This window comes from Coturnix japonica, chromosome 4, assembly GCF_001577835.2.
Source record: "Coturnix japonica isolate 7356 chromosome 4, Coturnix japonica 2.1, whole genome shotgun sequence".
NCBI classification, from domain to species: Eukaryota; Metazoa; Chordata; class Aves; order Galliformes; family Phasianidae; genus Coturnix; species Coturnix japonica.
This window is the reverse complement of record NC_029519.1, coordinates 41,654,860-41,672,034: the sequence shown is the minus strand read 5'-3', so window position 1 is coordinate 41,672,034 and position 17,175 is coordinate 41,654,860. Positions and strand designations below refer to the sequence as shown.

Genomic DNA, 17,175 nt, shown 5'->3' with positions numbered 1-17,175 from the left:
CGGCCGCTCCGCGTTTGGGAGGAAGCAGAAGGAGCGGGAGAGGGCCGCGGTGCCACGCACGATCCCTCAGCGCTGGCCCCGCTGCAGGCAGCCCTGCAGCATCATCACCATTTAGTCGCAAAGGGCACATTTGCAACATGAATTATGGGCGAGAGTGACAAAAAAATTAAAATCTTGACGGCATTTGTATGCTCTGTGTTCCTTTTCGGTAATCAGACCTTGAAGACGAGTTGGAATCAGCACACAACAGAGCGCCGGCAGTTCCCGGCTCGGTCCTTTTCCCAGCACAGGGAGGACCACGAAGCATTGGGTGCCCGCACAGTGCCCGAATGCCGCCCGGCACTCTCAGGGGGCGGCTGGCGAGGAGCACAAGGTGCCGGCGGAGCGCTGTATGCGCCGAACAAAGCGGCCGCGCCGCCGAGGTCCCCCGGGCCCCGCGCTCTCCGCTCCCGGCAGTCGAGGCGGTTCCCGAAGAGCTGCGCTCGGTGTGCGCTCATAAACCGACCACAAAACGAACCGAACCGCGGGCGGCGCCCGGGAGCCCCGTTCCAACGGCCCGTGGCACGGGGGTGCCGCTCTGTTCCTTTTCTTCCCATGTCCCCGTGCTGAGTGTCAAACGCAGCAGCAAAGCCCCGCGGGTCGCTCCCGGCCGCGCCGCTCTCGCCCGCCTTTCCCTTCGACTCTCGGCCCCGCAGACCCGAACGGGTCGGGCCGGGCCGAGGCTTTTCCCTTCGGGCCGGGGCTGACCGGGGACGGCGGCAGCGGGAAGGGCCGGGCCCGGGGCACAGCAGCGGCTCCGCTCTGAAGGTCGGAGTGGGGAGAGGTTGGGACGGCAGGAGGAGAAACGAGAGCGGGGATGGACGGGGAACAGGGATTGTAAAAGGGAGAAAGAGAGAAAAAAAAAGGCAACAAATAAAAAAAGACAGAAAAAGAAAAATCGGAAAAAGCAAAATCGTAAAATTAAAAACAAAAACAAAAATAGAAAGAAATTTAAAGAAAAAAAAAGGGGGGGGGGGAAGGAAAGAAAAAGATAAATGAAAATAGGAAAAACGGGGGAAAGAGAAAGTGGGAAAGAGAAATAGAAAAAAAAGAGAAAGAAATAAAAGGAGGAGGAAAAGGGGAAAGGGAAGAAAAAGAAGAAAAAGAACGTAAAGAACAAAGAAAGGGAAATGGGTGAGAAGGAAAAGGGGGAAAAGAGAAAGAGAAAAAAAAGACAAGATAGAAGAAGCCTGAGAGAAAGGGAGAGAACAGAGCCAAAAATGGGAGAGGAGAAAAGAGAGGAAAGGAGAGGGGGGAGAGAAGTAAAAGAATAGAGAGAAGAGAAGAGAGAAGAGAGAAGAGAGAAGAGAGAAGAGAGAAGAGAGAAGAGAGAAGAGGAAGAAAAGAAAAGAAAAGAAAAGAAAAGAAAAGAAAAGAAAAGAAAAGAAAAGAAAAAAAAGAAAAGAAAAGAAAAGAAAAGAAAAAAAGAAAAGCCAGCGGCGACGGGCCGAAGACAGAAGTTGGCTGCCGGGGCGGAGCGCGGCCCCCCCGCCCCATCTCATCTCATCTCATCTGGGCCCGGCCCGGCCCGGCCCGTGCGCTCGGCCCCGCCCGCCGCTCCGCCCCCGCCCGCCGCCGCCGCCGCCGCGCCCGCCGACGGGCGCCCCCCGCTAAAGGAGGCAGGAGCGGGGCGGCGCGGCAGTGCGCCCGGAGCTGCGCCCCGAGCTGAGCCCCGAGCCCGCAGCCGGCGACGGGAGGCGGAGCGGGAGGCGGAGGCGGCGAAGGCGGCGAAGGCGGCGGAGGCGTCGGGCCGCGGCCGGGATGCGGAGCCCCGAGGAGGACGAAGGGGCGGCTCGCGGGGCCCCCGCGCCGCTGTGATCCCGGAGAGCGGCCCGAGCGTTCCTCCCGCGGGGCCGTCCGCGCGTCGCAGCCCTCCCTCCCCCTTCGGCCGCCGCACAGCGCTCGCGGGGCGGCCGCCGCGGCGCAGCCCCGATGCCCGGCGGGGCGGCGGGGCCGCCGCTCGGGCGCGCAGCTCCCCGCTGAGAGCCGCGCTGGATGCGGGGGTCGGGCGGCGGGGCCCCGCGGCAATAGGGCCCGCCCGGGGCGGCTCGGCGGCGGCGTCGTCGGCCGGCGGGCGGCGGGGCGATGCTGGCGCTGGGGCAGACGGACGGCGCGCCCCGGCAGAGCGCGTTCGTGCTGGGCAGCACGCCGCTGGCCGCGCTGCACAGCATGGCCGAGATGAAGGCGCCGCCGTACCCCGCGTACCCCGCCGGGCCCTCCTCCGCCTCCTCTTCGCCCGCCTCCGCCTCGCCCTCGCCGCCGCTCGGCTCCCCCGGCCCCAAGGCCGCCTCCGGGCTCTCGGCGCCGCTCTCGGCCGCCACCCCGCACGGCATCAACGACATCCTGGGGCGGCCCTCCGCTCCGCCGCCCGCCGCCGCTCCGCCGCCTCCCGCCGGCCCCGCCGCGCTGCTGGCCGCGCTGCCGCGCTTCGGCAGCCTCAGCCCCCCGCCGCCTCCGCCGCCGCCGCCCGCGCTCTACTTCGGAGCCGCCGCCGCCGTGGCCGCCGCCGGGCGCTACGCGAAGCCGCTGGCCGAGCTGCCGGGCCGGGCGCCCATCTTCTGGCCCGGCGTGGTGCAGGGGCCGCCCTGGAGGGACGCCCGCATCGGCTGCGCGCCGCGTGAGTAACCGGCCGGGCATCCCCGGGGCCGCGCGTCCCGAGCGGAGCTGAGCGGAGCGGAGCGTAACGCGCGCGTGTGTTTCCCCCTCCGGCAGATCAAGGCTCGATCCTGCTGGACAAGGACGGCAAGAAGAAGCACACGCGTCCGACCTTCTCGGGGCAGCAGATTTTCGCTCTGGAGAAGACATTTGAGCAGACCAAGTACCTGGCAGGGCCAGAGCGGGCACGGCTCGCCTATTCGCTGGGCATGACTGAGAGCCAGGTGAAGGTGAGCTGGGCGGCCCGGGGGGGGCGGCCCGGGGGCGGCGGCGGGGCCGCGCGGTGACGGCTCGGGGCCGCAGGTGTGGTTCCAGAACCGGCGGACCAAGTGGCGGAAGAAACACGCGGCCGAGATGGCGACGGCCAAGAAGAAGCAGGACTCGGAGACGGAGCGGCTGAAGGGCGCCTCGGACAACGAGGACGACGACGACGACTACAACAAACCCCTCGACCCCAACTCGGACGACGAGAAGATCGCGCAGCTGCTCAAGAAACACAAACCGGGCGCCGGGGGGCTGCTGCCGCACCCCGCCGAGGGCGAGGCCTCCGCGTAGCCCCGCGCACATGTACAGATGTATTTTTCTACGCTCCGAGCGGCCGGAGCCGGACTGCGGGCTCGCGTTCTCCTAAGGTCGCCGGACGCGGCCGAGCCGGGCCGGACCGCGGCGTCCTTATGGTGGGGTCGCCGGCGGCGGGGCCACCTGTTGAAGGCTCTTTGTAAATACCCCGCGGGTCCCCGGCTGTGAATAGCGCCCGTGTACGATACCTTCGTTGTTTTTTTGTACGGCCGCCGGGCCCCGCGGACTGGGGGGGGAGACCGCTCTTATGGCGGTGGGGCGGAGGTGCCCGAGGCCGTGCCGATAAAAGGAGGAGACGGAAAGAAACCCCAACGGAGCCGAACTCACGCTGGTGGGAATTGGCGCAGCCACTTTCGGGCGGAATATAAAAATCCATTTAGTTGCTGTCATTGAATTTAAGGTGTGTTTTCCTTTTGTATCATACAGAATACTATAGAATGTAAATTGTTTTCTTCTTCTTCTTCTTCTTTTATTTTTTTTTAAGCTAATAACGATGATCTATCGTGACATAGCGTCTTAACCTTTATTAATTTATATTAAAACCAATTCGGTTTGTAAAGAGAAGGAAAAGCCCTTTGCAAGCCCCGTTCGATGTAATGCACTTTCTGTTCGCAAACAAAACAACGATAAAACCAATTAAACCCTTCTCCCGCCGTCTGCTGCCTTCATCGGGGGTACGGAGCAAATAGGAACGGGGCGGGGAGGGGGGAGGGAGGGGGCGAAGGGGAGCACAAAAGCACAAATGCGGGGCCGAGCGCGGAGAGCTGCCGGGGAGGAAAAGCCGCCCAGCCAGCGCTGTGGGAGTGAAACGGGATGGAGAGCGGCCACGGCCCCGGGGCAGCGTCCCGCCGGCCCATCGCGTCGGGCTGTAATCCGCCCTATTTGGGTATTTGCTCGGGGATTCATTTCTTTATTTATTTAAATCATGATGAAAGTGCATTCTTTTTAATTCGCCGCGGTAAAACTCGAGCCCCGTTGCTCAAGAAATACAGCGGCTGTTAGAGTAACGCATGGGCGCCGCGCTCTCACCGAATAAAAACTTAGGAAGAAAGCGGCGGGGTCACGGCGGGGAGCAAAGGCTCGGCCAAATGGGCGCTCATCGGCCATCCCGCACCCCACACCCCAAATCCCGCACGTAATGAGGGCCATCCCAACCTCCCCCATACCCACCCCACCCCCCCCCACACTCCACCGCCGCCCGGTAATTGAGCAGATCTATTAACTTGTTACACTAGATTTGTTTAAAGAGACTATTACACAGTCATTTAATCAATTTGTTCCACTGGAGGTCCTGACTTATGAGACACTCGCCGTATGATTCCTTAATGACTGAATTAATTTGTTTTAATAAAACCAACATTGTGTACGGGCGCGTTTCGAGAAATGCCATTTCGGAGGCGCTTCCCCCGATTCGCTCTTCCCTTCGGTTTGTCAAAGTCCGGGGCCGCCGTCATAAGCCGCACGGACGGGGTATTTTTCTTTTTTATAGCGTCATTAATTTAATATGGATCATTAGTTCTTTATACACACGCATGTTCTGACAAATGTACCCAATGAATAATGCACCTAATGCGTTCGGGCTCAAATGCATCACGCCGTAAACAGAAACCGACGCTCGGCGGCGGCGCTCGGATTGCGGCGGACCCGGCACCGGTGCGGGACGGGGCGGCGGAACCGCCTGGAGCTCCGCGGCTGCGGGGACGGGAACGGAAGGGAGCGGGGAATGGGACGGGAAAGCCGAGCTGATGCTGCCGCTCCCTCCCGCCCCGAAACGCTCGCGGAAAGTTAACGGCGGTACGCGGAGGGGTCACCAGGCCAGTCTAAGGTCGTTTTAATTCCGCCCGGGGGTTAATTAGATCACTGCATTAAAGCAAAAATAGACTATCCCCTACTATCCCCTAACGACGACAGGCAGGTTTTTTTTCTATATACGTATACAGATATACTTCCTCGTTGCTCCCTTTATGAGAAGGACATAGGATGCGTATCAGCAACGAAATCCTGCCGTCAGTTCCTCAAATCACGGCAGAGCGCTGCTCCGGCCCAACGCGGCCTTCGGGCCGTGTCTCCTCCTCTCCACTTTTGGGGCCGCGCACCCCACGTTCCCCCGCTCCATCCCCGCCCCACGCTCACGGCCGCCGTTTCCCAGGCCGGGGAGCGGCGGCCACCGCGTCCCCACGGGTGCGGAGTTCCGCAGTTCAACGGGTGCGAGCCCTCGGAGCCCACAATTACGAATTATCCCGGCCGGGAAAGGAGCTCCCGGGCCGGTAAATATCACCGAGCTCTGCTCACAGAGGGGCAGCTTTAGTGAGCAAAACGAGGGGAGAGGAAAAAGGAGCAGAGCCGCCGGCTCGGAGCGCTGAAGCCCGGAGCCGCCTTCCCCTGCTCTGGGGCCGACTTCTCTCTGGATGGAGCTGTTCCGCTGCGCGTCGGGGAGGCGGCAGCCTCAGTGCCTTCAGCTCCGGGAAACGTGAACCCGGCCGCAGGCTCTTAGCCCGCATCGTGCGTGTAATCCCTCCCGAGCAACCTCCCTAGGCGAGACCTTCAGCCTCTTTTGCCTATGGGGCAAAGCTTCTCTCTGACAGAGACACGGTCCCGGCAAACGTTTCTTTTGAAAGGAAAATTCCTAATCGGTTTCACATCTGCACTTCACAGCGTGCCCTACAGCCGGGCTGGGAATCGGGGCTCGTATCGATTGTCACATTGAGGGCGCTGGGTGCATCACCCACAAGCAGGAATAACGCTCTGAGTTACATTTCCAACAACGCCAGCCCTCCACAACGATTGCCAAAGAGTTTTAAATCTAGCCGTTCCCCCCCTCTGCTTTTCCACAAGAGAACGAGCGGATCTCTTAGGAAGCGGGGCGATGCACCGGCACAGCCAGGGATCGGCGGGCAGAAAACACAGAACAGGAGCTCTGCAGCCCATGTGCGGGGCAGAACTGCAGAAACCTCCCCGGTCACTAACGAGATTTCTGTAGTAACAGCAGGAAGCAACAACAGCACCGTGGTACACAGCGAGACAACGACAGCGGGAACTCTCTGAGAGCAGCCCCTTCCTTGGGTCCGTCCCGATACCCAGCGCTGTTGCTGTGAGTTGGACCCGGTGATCCCCACGAGTCCCTTCCAACTCGGGCTGTTCTGTGGTTCTATGGAAGCAGGATCAGGTTTGTCAGCCTTTTACAACTGGGAAATGCTGCGTTTGTTGCACGATTTACTTCTTTAATTCCGCCAGCTTTGTGTGGAGGGCTTCATTCGTTAGGAAGCCAGAGAAGCTGCCTCGACCCTATTTTTAGCAGGATTCGGTTCATGGGCAACGGGGAAGAAGAGCTCACAGGACCCTCCTGCCCAGGCCACACAGAAGTACTTCTGGAACGCAGAATCTCACTGAATCCCATATGTCTGAAACACGGGACGGGCTGTGTGCAATAGCCAATAACACAAAGCCCTGTTTGCAGAACCCCTCCTTGCCCCACGGTGTCACCCCCTGAGCATCTGGGCAGCGTCTCCTTTCCATGACCACATCACATCTTCCTCATTCTGCCAGTTGTGTCTTCCATGGTTAGAAAAATCCTCCGGTCTAAGACACGCTTACATAGGATAAACGTATACCTAAAACATATCTAAAACCAACCCTTACATGTCTGAGCGCATCCCTGCACACGTCTTTATTAGAACAGCTGTTAATTGCCTGAGGTCCCCAAGGAGGCCACCAGAAAGACTGCCAGGGCCCCACTGGGACCCAACGGAATACCTGGGCTGGTTAAGGTGCTCTGGAGCTGCGTGAATCAGAAGGAAAACAGCTCCCCCTACCCATTTTATTAGAAGGCAATAAAATCTGGTGGTGTCTCATTAAATTTAATGAGCTTTCATAAAATAACCATTACGCCGTGGAGGTAATGAAAAGAATAACTACGATGGTTAGTAAATAAACCAGCAAGGGGGATGCCGTTCGATGTCCCAGATACCCACATGGTGCCACACCAGTAAATAACTCTCAGAGTGAACTCCGCTCCTTTGCACCCTTCTGCATTGTCCTCTATCCCAGTGCCGGGCACTTCTTTTCTCCCATATGACATAAACTCACTCAGTTCAGCAGCGTTTGCTTTTATGGTGCTATAGGCTGTGCTATAGGTGCTATAGGTAACTGCCAGCACTAAATGCACTGCTCTGAAGTTTCTTTTAAATCCGCACTCGCTTCTGAATGTCACTGCGGAGGTTTTGGGGACAAACTCCTCATTTGGAATAAATATAGGCACATGTTCATATCACGGTGACAGATGAACGAGGATCTAAAATCACAACCCAACTTCCCCAGCGCACAATACCCAAGTGTTGGAGCCCTATTTCTCTCACGGTTTTTGTACGAACGCATCACCCAGTTGTGCTCTTCCACACATACTGCTGACAGAGGTGGTTGTCTTCCTTACACTCACCCTGCCCACCTGCCCTGCTGCTGCTTCTCTCCCAGCCCGAGTGATGAGCCCTTTGCCTGATTCACCAACTGCTTCCAAGCAGAGTGGGCAATAGTCCTATTTTATGGGAGAAGCAATGCAATTTTTGTCCAATTATAAATATTGCAGCCCTATTCCTTCCCCCCCACCCCTCCCCTTCCCCTTCCCTGCCGCAGCAGTTCCCGAAGACATGTAAACCTATAGTGTTATTGCTCCCTAATCTAGCCGAGGTGATGAAATGGTGCCAAAACTCGCACTGCAATTTCATCAGCATATTCATGAGTCGCACTTTTGCAGTGTTGCAGAAACAACACAAATTGGTTTGTGAATTGTGAACTCCCCCTTCTTCCTCGTCGTCTTTTTCTTCGGAATGGCAAATTGAGGATTAGCAAGGCGAGCGTGCCGGGGTGACTTTGGGACCCGAGCACCGAAGTTTGTTTATGTACCTCTCTGCCTTCCATCATGCTTTCTCCCCTCGGCCGGCACCGCTTAAAAGAGAAGCAGGGATCGGGGCTGCAGACCCGTTCCGAAGGCTGGATGTGAAGCGCAACCCGCACGGCAGGCTTTCATGTGGAGCCTGATTTAATTTTTCTGCAGAAAGATCGCTTTAGACTTGCATTGTTCCCGTGAAATAATGAAACGTTACTGATTTAATTAGAGCTCAGTTTTTCAGCCTGCGCTTTCTATATTGTTGAAATTGTGTTTAGCATGAGACAAACCTATCAATAGATAAAGCAATTTAAAAGACACAGCCACGGAATATATTCTCTTCTCCTTTCCCTTTGCCAGTTTCAATTCATTGCTCAATTTAAGGATGGAAATAATGTTTGTCACAGAGTACCTGACACATGAATCCCACAAAATAAAAAGGCAAAGAAAGAAAGATAAAGAAAAAACAAAAACAAAAACCAACAAAAAAAGAACCGTGCATCTCCTGCTTGTGTGCTTAACCCATTTACGGTACAATATACAGACAATCCAATCTGCTCCCCAAAACAAGGTTTGTAAAGTTGCACTACTTCACAACGGTTCCTTTAAATTCAATAGCTTTCTTGTATTTTCTTTCTCCTTGAACCGAGATACTTCTCTAAGGTGTTATGTCGGGGTCCTGAATGAAACTTCAGAAAACCCCCGAGGATGCCCCAGGACAGAGCAGCACGGAGCAGTGCTGTGCCCGGGAGCAGGGCAGGACCAGCGCCTTGCCCCAGGCTAAACTCCCACCGAAGAACAAAACCAGAATGGGATTATCTGCATTTCACTCATCCTGGAAATAAAAACCCTGAAACATTCGTTTTGCTATTCAATTACCTGCAAGGCAGGTGAGAAATGACCGGGGAGCACCAGTTGGACTCAGAAGCCCTACCAGACAACCGACACAAATGTCTGTTTCCTAACACATACTTGAACATGAACGAAGTGTGTTTTTATCTCAATTTGAGGCACGCTGATTGAAAACTACCTTCACTTGGGTGATGTACACAGTAAAGTCCAAATGAAGAACAAAACCCAGAAGGGAAAATCCTCAAGAATTCACAACCGTGATATTGTGTGTGTATATATATATATATATATATATATATATATATATATACACTCTATCTATCTGTCTGTCTATCTATCTATCTATCTATCTATCTATCTATCTATCTATCTATCTATCTATCTATCCATCCATCCATCTATATCGTAGACATATAGCACATCACCTCTAATGTCATCCCCAGTAGCAGAGTGGGCAGATTTGGAAAACAACTTATCTTGTGCAAGAACAACTGCACCAGTTCTGTGTTGCTGCAGGAGCTGTACGATTTTCCTACTGAATCCCAGAGGGACTAAGGAGGGCTTCTATGGGCTGAGGCTTTTTTTCACTCCCTTGTTTTCTGTAAAGGAAAGAAGACTTCCCGAGTGATCTGACATCCACCCTTAAATTACCTCCCAGTGCAGAGTATCTGTATCTGCGCTGGATAGTAGGAGACTGCTCGTTTCTCATATTGATTTACACAAGGCAGGGTAGTGAACGTACAATTAATAGCTGACTTCATTGCAAGCCAGCTGTTAGCCCCATAATTTACAATGGTAACAATTTAAGAATAAGAAGAATTATACTAGTAGAAACTATATTTCTGTATTTTAAAGGTCAAACTCAACTTCCATTAGGGTTGGTTGGATTCTGATTGACTGAAAACAATGCTGCATCCCGATATGCAGCTGTGAGTTTCACCTTTTATGGCAAGAGTAACTTGCATGGGACTTTGCATAAAAACAGGGAGTTTCCCCAAACAAAACCTGGGAAAGATGAGCAAGAGCAGAAGAAGCACCAGGCAGAAACGCCCTGTGCTGACCCCAAGGCAGCTCTGTGTGCCTGATTTCAGCAATATGAGGTCCAACTCAGGCTCTGAGGTGCTTTGCAAATGTCAACTCTGAACTGCCAAAATGCCAGTGGAGATGATGCCATTATGTTTTGCTATAGAGAGACACTTTAGATGAAAGGAGAGGGAAAATAGCACTTCCTGATATGCGTATGTGGACATTTGATCTGCAGCACCCGTCCTCAAATCCAGTTTTGAGGAGATGGCAGCTCTGAGGCCTTGCTGGAAGCACTGGCTATTCCTCTGCTGCCTGCACAAGGCAAACAAGCTCTCATTTTCCAGTTATTAAACCAAGCTGTGCTGAGTTGTCCCTTTCTGGACTACTAAGACAATGCACACTTTGTATTGATCCTGGTTATATATTGTCTTTGTGTATGTGACGAAATAAATCCCTGCAACACAGCCTAGCACTGCAGCTGACAGATGAATTTATTGACAGAGCCTTCCTCGATACACCAGGTCAAATTTTAAACAGCATTTCATTTGTTGATGCCCTTGAAGCTAAGATATGATTTTCCTGTGTCACCCTATTGGGAACTAATACTAGAGGCTCACACATGAGGACTCTGTGTGTTTTCAACACACCATTCTCAACTTCTGTAAATAGGACTAGGAAGTTAAATGCTATGCGCAGTAAATAAAGATGGTCTGATAACCTAAAGGTGGCCATTACTTCTCATAGTCTTTGCTCTGCTGTCACCAGCGCTGCAGGAAATATTTAGGAGATAAGAGAGGAATGCACCTTTCATGGGATTGAAGGCCAGTTCCCCACTCTGGCAACCACACCTGGGAAAAGAGACCTGGCATGGTTTTGGTGGCTACAGGAACGTGGCAAAGAAAATCTAAACATCGAGTTCCATAAAACATGAGCCTGTGCCTGCCTAGTTTCTCATTCCAGGAGCTTAATGTGGAAGACAAAATGCCCTTATCCAGACCGAGCTCCAGGGCCTTCTGAAGCCGTCAGTTATTTAAACAAGTTCTGCTGTTGCGTGGCTATTTCTGGATGTGGATGGGAAGGAAGATGAAGTCCTGCCAGGGAACATTGCAGAGCACCTGAGAGCTGAACATTTCTGGCCTTATGAGGTAGATTCAAAGGCATGGGACATCTTGTAGGAGCTCCGAAGAAGCATCTGCACTTGATGGCTCACCAAGCAAGGCATTCCTAAGCAGTTCATTTGGCTCTGTCCAGATTGCAGTGACATGATGAGGGCATTCATCAGCGCCATTGGTTTGCACATCAGGATTAGCCTGCAGTACATCTTGGACTAAAACAGAACAAACCCTGCAAAGCCTGCCTGGAGCTGGAGAGCGGGCGCCTGCATGTTTGCACGGGTGCTCTCCATAGCTTACTGCTAGTATCCTGCCATGGCGCGCTGCAGGGAACAGGGCCAAGCACAACAGCCAGAATAATAAACAGAAATTCCACACGATTACAAGAAAAGTTTCTCAGAGTTAATATTAGGATGAGCAGCACACTGGGTCACAGGCTGAATTAACCCAGAAAGAATGGGGTATGATTTTAAATAACTTTTCCAGTGCCTGACTACTGCTGAGTGCTCCTATAATCCAGGGGAAAGTATGTACATTCTTGCTGTACACATCGTTATTTTTGCATGCTTTACAGTGTTGCTCATTTAAGAGTTTAAGCATCAATTATTTTCCTCACTGACCTTAAAGAAGTGATTGGTCTCCCTTCCTTGGGCAGTGGGGATGCAAGGAATTTGAATTCAGCAGACAAGGGAATAAAGTCTCAGTGGGTACTTCCAAGGTGAGGAACTGAAGGTCACAAACAAAGGCTGCAGGTAGGTACCCCTATAAGGAGGGCTCCGCTCATCACACTGTCAGAACTCAATATTCCACCTCCATAAAAGGGTTCTGGTAAGATGCTTACATTGTATTTCATTACAGACAACTTAAGAAAAGGATAGCAGAAGAGGAAGCTGGGCAAAGGAAAAACAAGCATAGAATGACACACTTTTTAAGCTTTCTGTGCCTCAGAAGGTAGAGAAGCTTGATTTGGGGCACAGGGAAGAGACAGCAGAGGTGCTGCACCATCAGGAGATGCTCCTACTGCATCTTCAAAAGCTGAACTGAGCTCTATTTGCAGGTTCATCTCAGAGAATCACGAAATCATTAAGGCTGGAAAAGACCATTCAGTTCAAAGTCAACCCACCCCCACCATACCTACAAACCACGTCCCTCAGTGAAACATCTCCAGGTTTCCTGAACATCCCCAGGGATGGTGACTCCATCACCTCCCTGGGCAGCCCATGACAGTGCCTCACCACTCTTTCTGAGAAGAAACATTTCCCAATATCCAACCTAAACCTCCACTAGAACAACATAAGGCCATTACCTGTGTTACTGGGAGAGGAGGCTAACCCCCACCTTGCTAGAGCCTCCTCTCAGGCAGCTGTAGAGAGCCATAAGGTCTCACCTGAGCCTCCCCTTCTCAGACTGAACAATCCCAGAGAAGCATCCCTTTGAGCAAGAAAATGAGATGCTGCATTTTTCCTCTTTCCAAGTGGGCTGAGACCCTTTATCATGGGTTTTATTACCATAATGATGATTTTAGAATTAAAAACAAGAATGGGGGGATTAGCAAAGGTGATGAAGTTCCTTGCCACTGAGATTAATAGCATCAACTCAGAACAGGGGATCCCATGTTACAACTTGTGGCTGGTTCTTTGGGTGTATTCGTCCTGTTAATGGTCATTTGTTTAGAAAAGTATGAGCCCAAAGCCGAAGTTTTGCTGCTTATCTTGTTATCCTGTATTTGGGGATTAGGTATCTATCCGTTCATTTTTTAATTTTTTTTTTTAGCTGGAACCACGCTACTTTCTCTTTTGCTGAGTGTTCTAGGTTCTTCACTGGTCTTATTCCAGGCCTAAATTAGAGGCCTTGGGGCTTCTGAATGATTAAGAAAAACAAACAACATGTGACTTAAGACTGCTTCTTCTCAGATTCCACCCTTGGGTAAACTGTGTGCCCACAATGGGTACGTACTGACATGGTTTCAACATCACTGTTCTGTGGAGAAGCAATGACAATTTTGATGATGGTGTGCTCACCACTGGAAGCCTACCTGGTGTGCAACATCAAGGTATAAGGCAGGAGAGCTCTACTCGCCCCTCACCTGTACCAAGGAGAACTCGTACACCCTGCTCCCTCAGGTTACTCATTCCCAATAGATAAACTGCACCCACATAAACTGAATTACAATTTCTATGGCTGTCGCTCAGGCAGATGTCTGATCCCCTCCTAGCACTCCCTGATCCTGGCAGCTCTGCAAGGATCATACTTCCAGCAGACAAACTGTTCTTAAATAGCTTTCCTGACTGCATTAGGCACAAGCAGCACTTGCTTCTATTTTGGGCTTGCCAGCCCTCACGGAAAGCCCTACATGATTTCATCTGGATGCAGCCAACAGAGCCGCACAAGGACTTTAGATGATTCCACAGAAGGCACTCAACTGAGTACCTGACTTTTCAAAGCTGTTTCTGCGTAACCCCAAATGTAATTTTAATACTCTATGGGGCAAGGTGGAGGCACATGTGGTTTACCTACACTTCCTGCTGGGAGGGAAACTGAGATGAGAAAGGTTTTGCCCAAAGCTTTCTGTTATATTTTGTCATGCTTTTTCCTGACGCTCTCCTCCTTTTCAAGATCAATTCCCTCTCAATGGCTGTTCCTATTCCAGCACAATGTTTCCACACTTATGTCCGATCGATCAGGGCCCACGCGATCCCTAACAGGATGCTCTCCTTCTCTTCACCGTCCGACGTTTATCTCCACGTAACAGAATAGAAATGCCCAGGAAATTTACACAGGGTTTTGTTAATATTGTTTGCTTGTTTTGCTCTCCCCACCGGCAACAAAAGAGTTGTCAGAAGTAATGTTTATAATAATTTAACGGATTATTTGCTTATTAGATATTAATCATTCCGCCGCGGCTGGGGCCCGTGGTGGTGCTCCTCTCCTAGAACAGCGATTCTGATCTCAATTAGATTATGTCTCTCTCCTTTACCTCCCCATAAATCATTCCGGCAAACTGAAATTAACAGCTACTGGAGCGCATTAATAATCTGCCTCACACATTGGAAAATGCATTAGCCGGAACCCTCCCATCACTCTGACTGTTAAGCACATCATTTTGTTTATGAAATATAAACATTTCATGGAAGAGCTCTCACACATTTCTCCGGGCCTTGTGACAGCTAAAATGATTGCCCGCAATTGCCAGTCAGTCAAGCGCCCAAATAAAGTTTGTTTAAAGCCATGGCTCTGTGACCGCCCTATTTTCTCAGGCATTTAAAAGCCCAGATTTAAAATAAAATTCCTCTTTATCTGGGGAGAATAGAAAAAAGAATATCCATAGGAGCTGCCTGGTGACAGATGTACGGTTTGCAGAGGCTCTAGGTTTCAATATCTAGTTTTGCTTCACGTAGGAAGAAGCAATGCCAAACTCTCTGCAAAATAAAGCTCAGAAATAATTTAAGGATGATCTAATAAAAATGTTTCGTCTCTGACAAACTGACGTTCAGCCCTGCATGCTGAGTAACGTTACGCTTTAAACACTTGGTGCCCTGTTACAAAGGGAGGTTCAAAGAAGAAACGTGCATAGTTCCATTTCAAAACGTAATAGGAAAATGCATCACACCAAGAGCACCACTGTGGAACATTACGGTGATGCTGGACTTTTGGGGTGGTGTTCTTACAAAAGTCAGTTGGCAATTAAATGAGGTACCGGAGTCCTCACCACTCAGCTCAGGAGCTTCACCTGACACCAGTTCTCAGACTGCCACCAGCTGGGGGAAGCTCTGGTCTCTCCCACAGCATAGGCTGTGTTTCATCCCAGACAACTCTGTGCACAAACAATACAGCACCCTGCATGTAGTGATGGCAGAACTATCCTAACCCAATAAATTCAGTGGTCAGTGACTGCTAGGAAAAAGATTTTACAGGATCAATTAAGCAGCAAAAATCAGAGAATGTACCACTGAAACATAAGATCAAGTCATATAAATGGCATAAGTCGCATCCAAAGAATTTATGCCCACATAGTTGCAACAACAAAACTGAGTTTTGTTGTTGATACCACTCTGTATCAGTGGTACAGAGGAAGCCCCACATGCTCTACAACAGGCTAAAATGAGGGGGTAGTGAGGACAAGGTCAGCCTCTTCTCTCAGGTAAAAGCAATGGGATGAAAAGGAATGGCCTCAAGCTGTGCCAGGGGAAGTTCAGGTTGGGTATTAGGAAACATTTCTTCTCAGAAAGAGTGTTGATGCAGTGGCACAGGCTGCCCAGGGAGGTGGTGGAGTCACCATCCTTGGAGGTGCTGAAGAGCTGTGGAGATGCGGCACTGAGGGACGCGGTGAGAGGACAACGTTGGGAGTGGGCTGGCGGACTTGATGATCATAAAGGTCTTTTTCCACTAAACAGTGGTTCAGTGAAACTGCCCAGCAGCCAGGTGTATTACCTGAACACAGCATAGCAATGGTACAGGGACCTCAATAGCCGTTATCGTATCTTAATCTCAAAAAGAACAGTAGTACTTGAACCAAAGCTCTGAGCATGTTACAGTAGGTATGCACCTTTGACTATCTGAACTGGGCAGGAGTTCCAGCCTCCAGTGGACCTGAAGCAGTACCCCATGCTTTGATGAACAAACTTTTAAAATGCATGCCTGCTACAAGCCTTGGTTCCACAGCCTTCTGAAAGCCAGGCACATGCTTACATCCCCTGCTGAATGGGAGCTTGCATGAGCACAGCTGCTAAGATATTGTACCAGAATGGAGCCGAGACAGTAAATTCCTGGGGGTACAGGCTGGGCAGTTCTCATTGAGCCGTGGTCATCTGCACACTGATAAACAATAAATAACTGTAATGAATGGCAGTATTTTTTAAATACAGGAATTAGCTCGTTTAAGATTTAGCTGAGTTTTGTTTATTATTCTCAAAATGCATTCACAGCATATAGAGTAATGTCTCCAGAGGGCTGTACTGCCGTGGAATATTATGCGACTCTCTATCAATAAATGACACAGCTTTTTACATGTTTTAAAGTAAAAAAATAATTGCTGCTCCTTGTGGAGTTAGGCAATTAATTGCCTAATTATTTTGTTAAGTGTCACTACTAAAAGAAAAACATCGCTGGAGCTTTACGGGCAAACTTTAATCTGAAATAAGGGTGAAATTCTGGGAAATAGCAAATATGCTGCGTATCTGCACCATAGTGAAGTATTAAACTCCTAATAAAAATGTCTTTGACTTGGGGAAAACAGAACTTGTTTATCAGTAGCTCGAGGTGATTTTTCCAGACTTTTTGCTGGCTCATCATGTATGACCTCTCCCAGTTTCCCCCGTGGTGCTCACGTGCAACTCGGCAGAGCTGACTAGTAGAAAGGAAGAGGGGAATTTTTCTATGGGCAATGGGCCCTAAGGAATGGTAGCACCTGCACAGTGCTTCCATTGTGGCTCTGCTCTTTCTGAAAGCTCACGTACTCTCTGCTTGCTCGACAAAAAGGCTGGGGTGAAGACCTGAAGAAATGGACCTTTGCTGTCTGCAGGCTTGGGGCTGGGAGAGGCCAGGGGGCCTGTGAATCCAGCTTGTGGCTTTTGAGAGTGCTACAGAGGACTGTGCCATATAATGCCTTCATAAACCGATCAAGCTTCATCTTAAAGCTGCCCAGGGCTCCAGTTCCTTCTTTTCATATTAGAAGGCTCTTCCAGTCTCTCATTCCTCTGCTGTTTAGAAATAATGTAATTGCTCAAATTTATTCACAGTCAGTTCAAAGCCATTTGTTTCTGTGCCAATATTGTCCTTTAGATAAAACAGCTCTCTTCTGTTGTGCGATGGGCAGAAGATTTCAGTTTCTCTGAAACCAGCAATATTTTGGACACATAAGAATTAGGGGTGACCTGCAACAGACCCAGAGGTTACACAAACACAGACCTGGTGCACAGCACTATTCTGACCGCTGGCACATGTTAGCAGATGCTGCCTTAAAAAAAATCCTCCAAGCAAACCTGAAATTCTGAGGGAATTTTTTAAATCCAATGTTAGCAGAATAATAAA

At 50.9% G+C, this 17,175-nt stretch overlaps 1 protein-coding gene across 1 annotated transcript; it reads left to right on the top strand.

The window, feature by feature from the left end:
- Positions 1-2,109: 2,109 nt before the first annotated feature.
- NKX6-1 (NK6 homeobox 1) lies at positions 2,110-3,920 on the top strand. Its single transcript, XM_032444536.1, has 3 exons — positions 2,110-2,656; positions 2,752-2,924; positions 2,998-3,920. The coding sequence occupies exons 1-3, from the start codon at positions 2,125-2,127 to the stop codon at positions 3,247-3,249; spliced, it is 957 nt and encodes a 318-aa protein (XP_032300427.1). The 5' UTR covers positions 2,110-2,124; the 3' UTR covers positions 3,250-3,920.
- The last annotated feature ends 13,255 nt before the right edge of the window (positions 3,921-17,175 follow it).

Coding starts and splice junctions, on each gene's coding strand:
- NKX6-1 (XM_032444536.1), top strand. CDS start 2,125: ATGCTGGCGCTGGGGCAGACGGACGGCGCGCCCCGGCAGAGCGCGTTC. Junction 2,657..2,751: donor CCGCATCGGCTGCGCGCCGC/GTGAGTAACCGG, acceptor CCCCTCCGGCAG/ATCAAGGCTCGATCCTGCTG. Junction 2,925..2,997: donor TGACTGAGAGCCAGGTGAAG/GTGAGCTGGGCG, acceptor TCGGGGCCGCAG/GTGTGGTTCCAGAACCGGCG.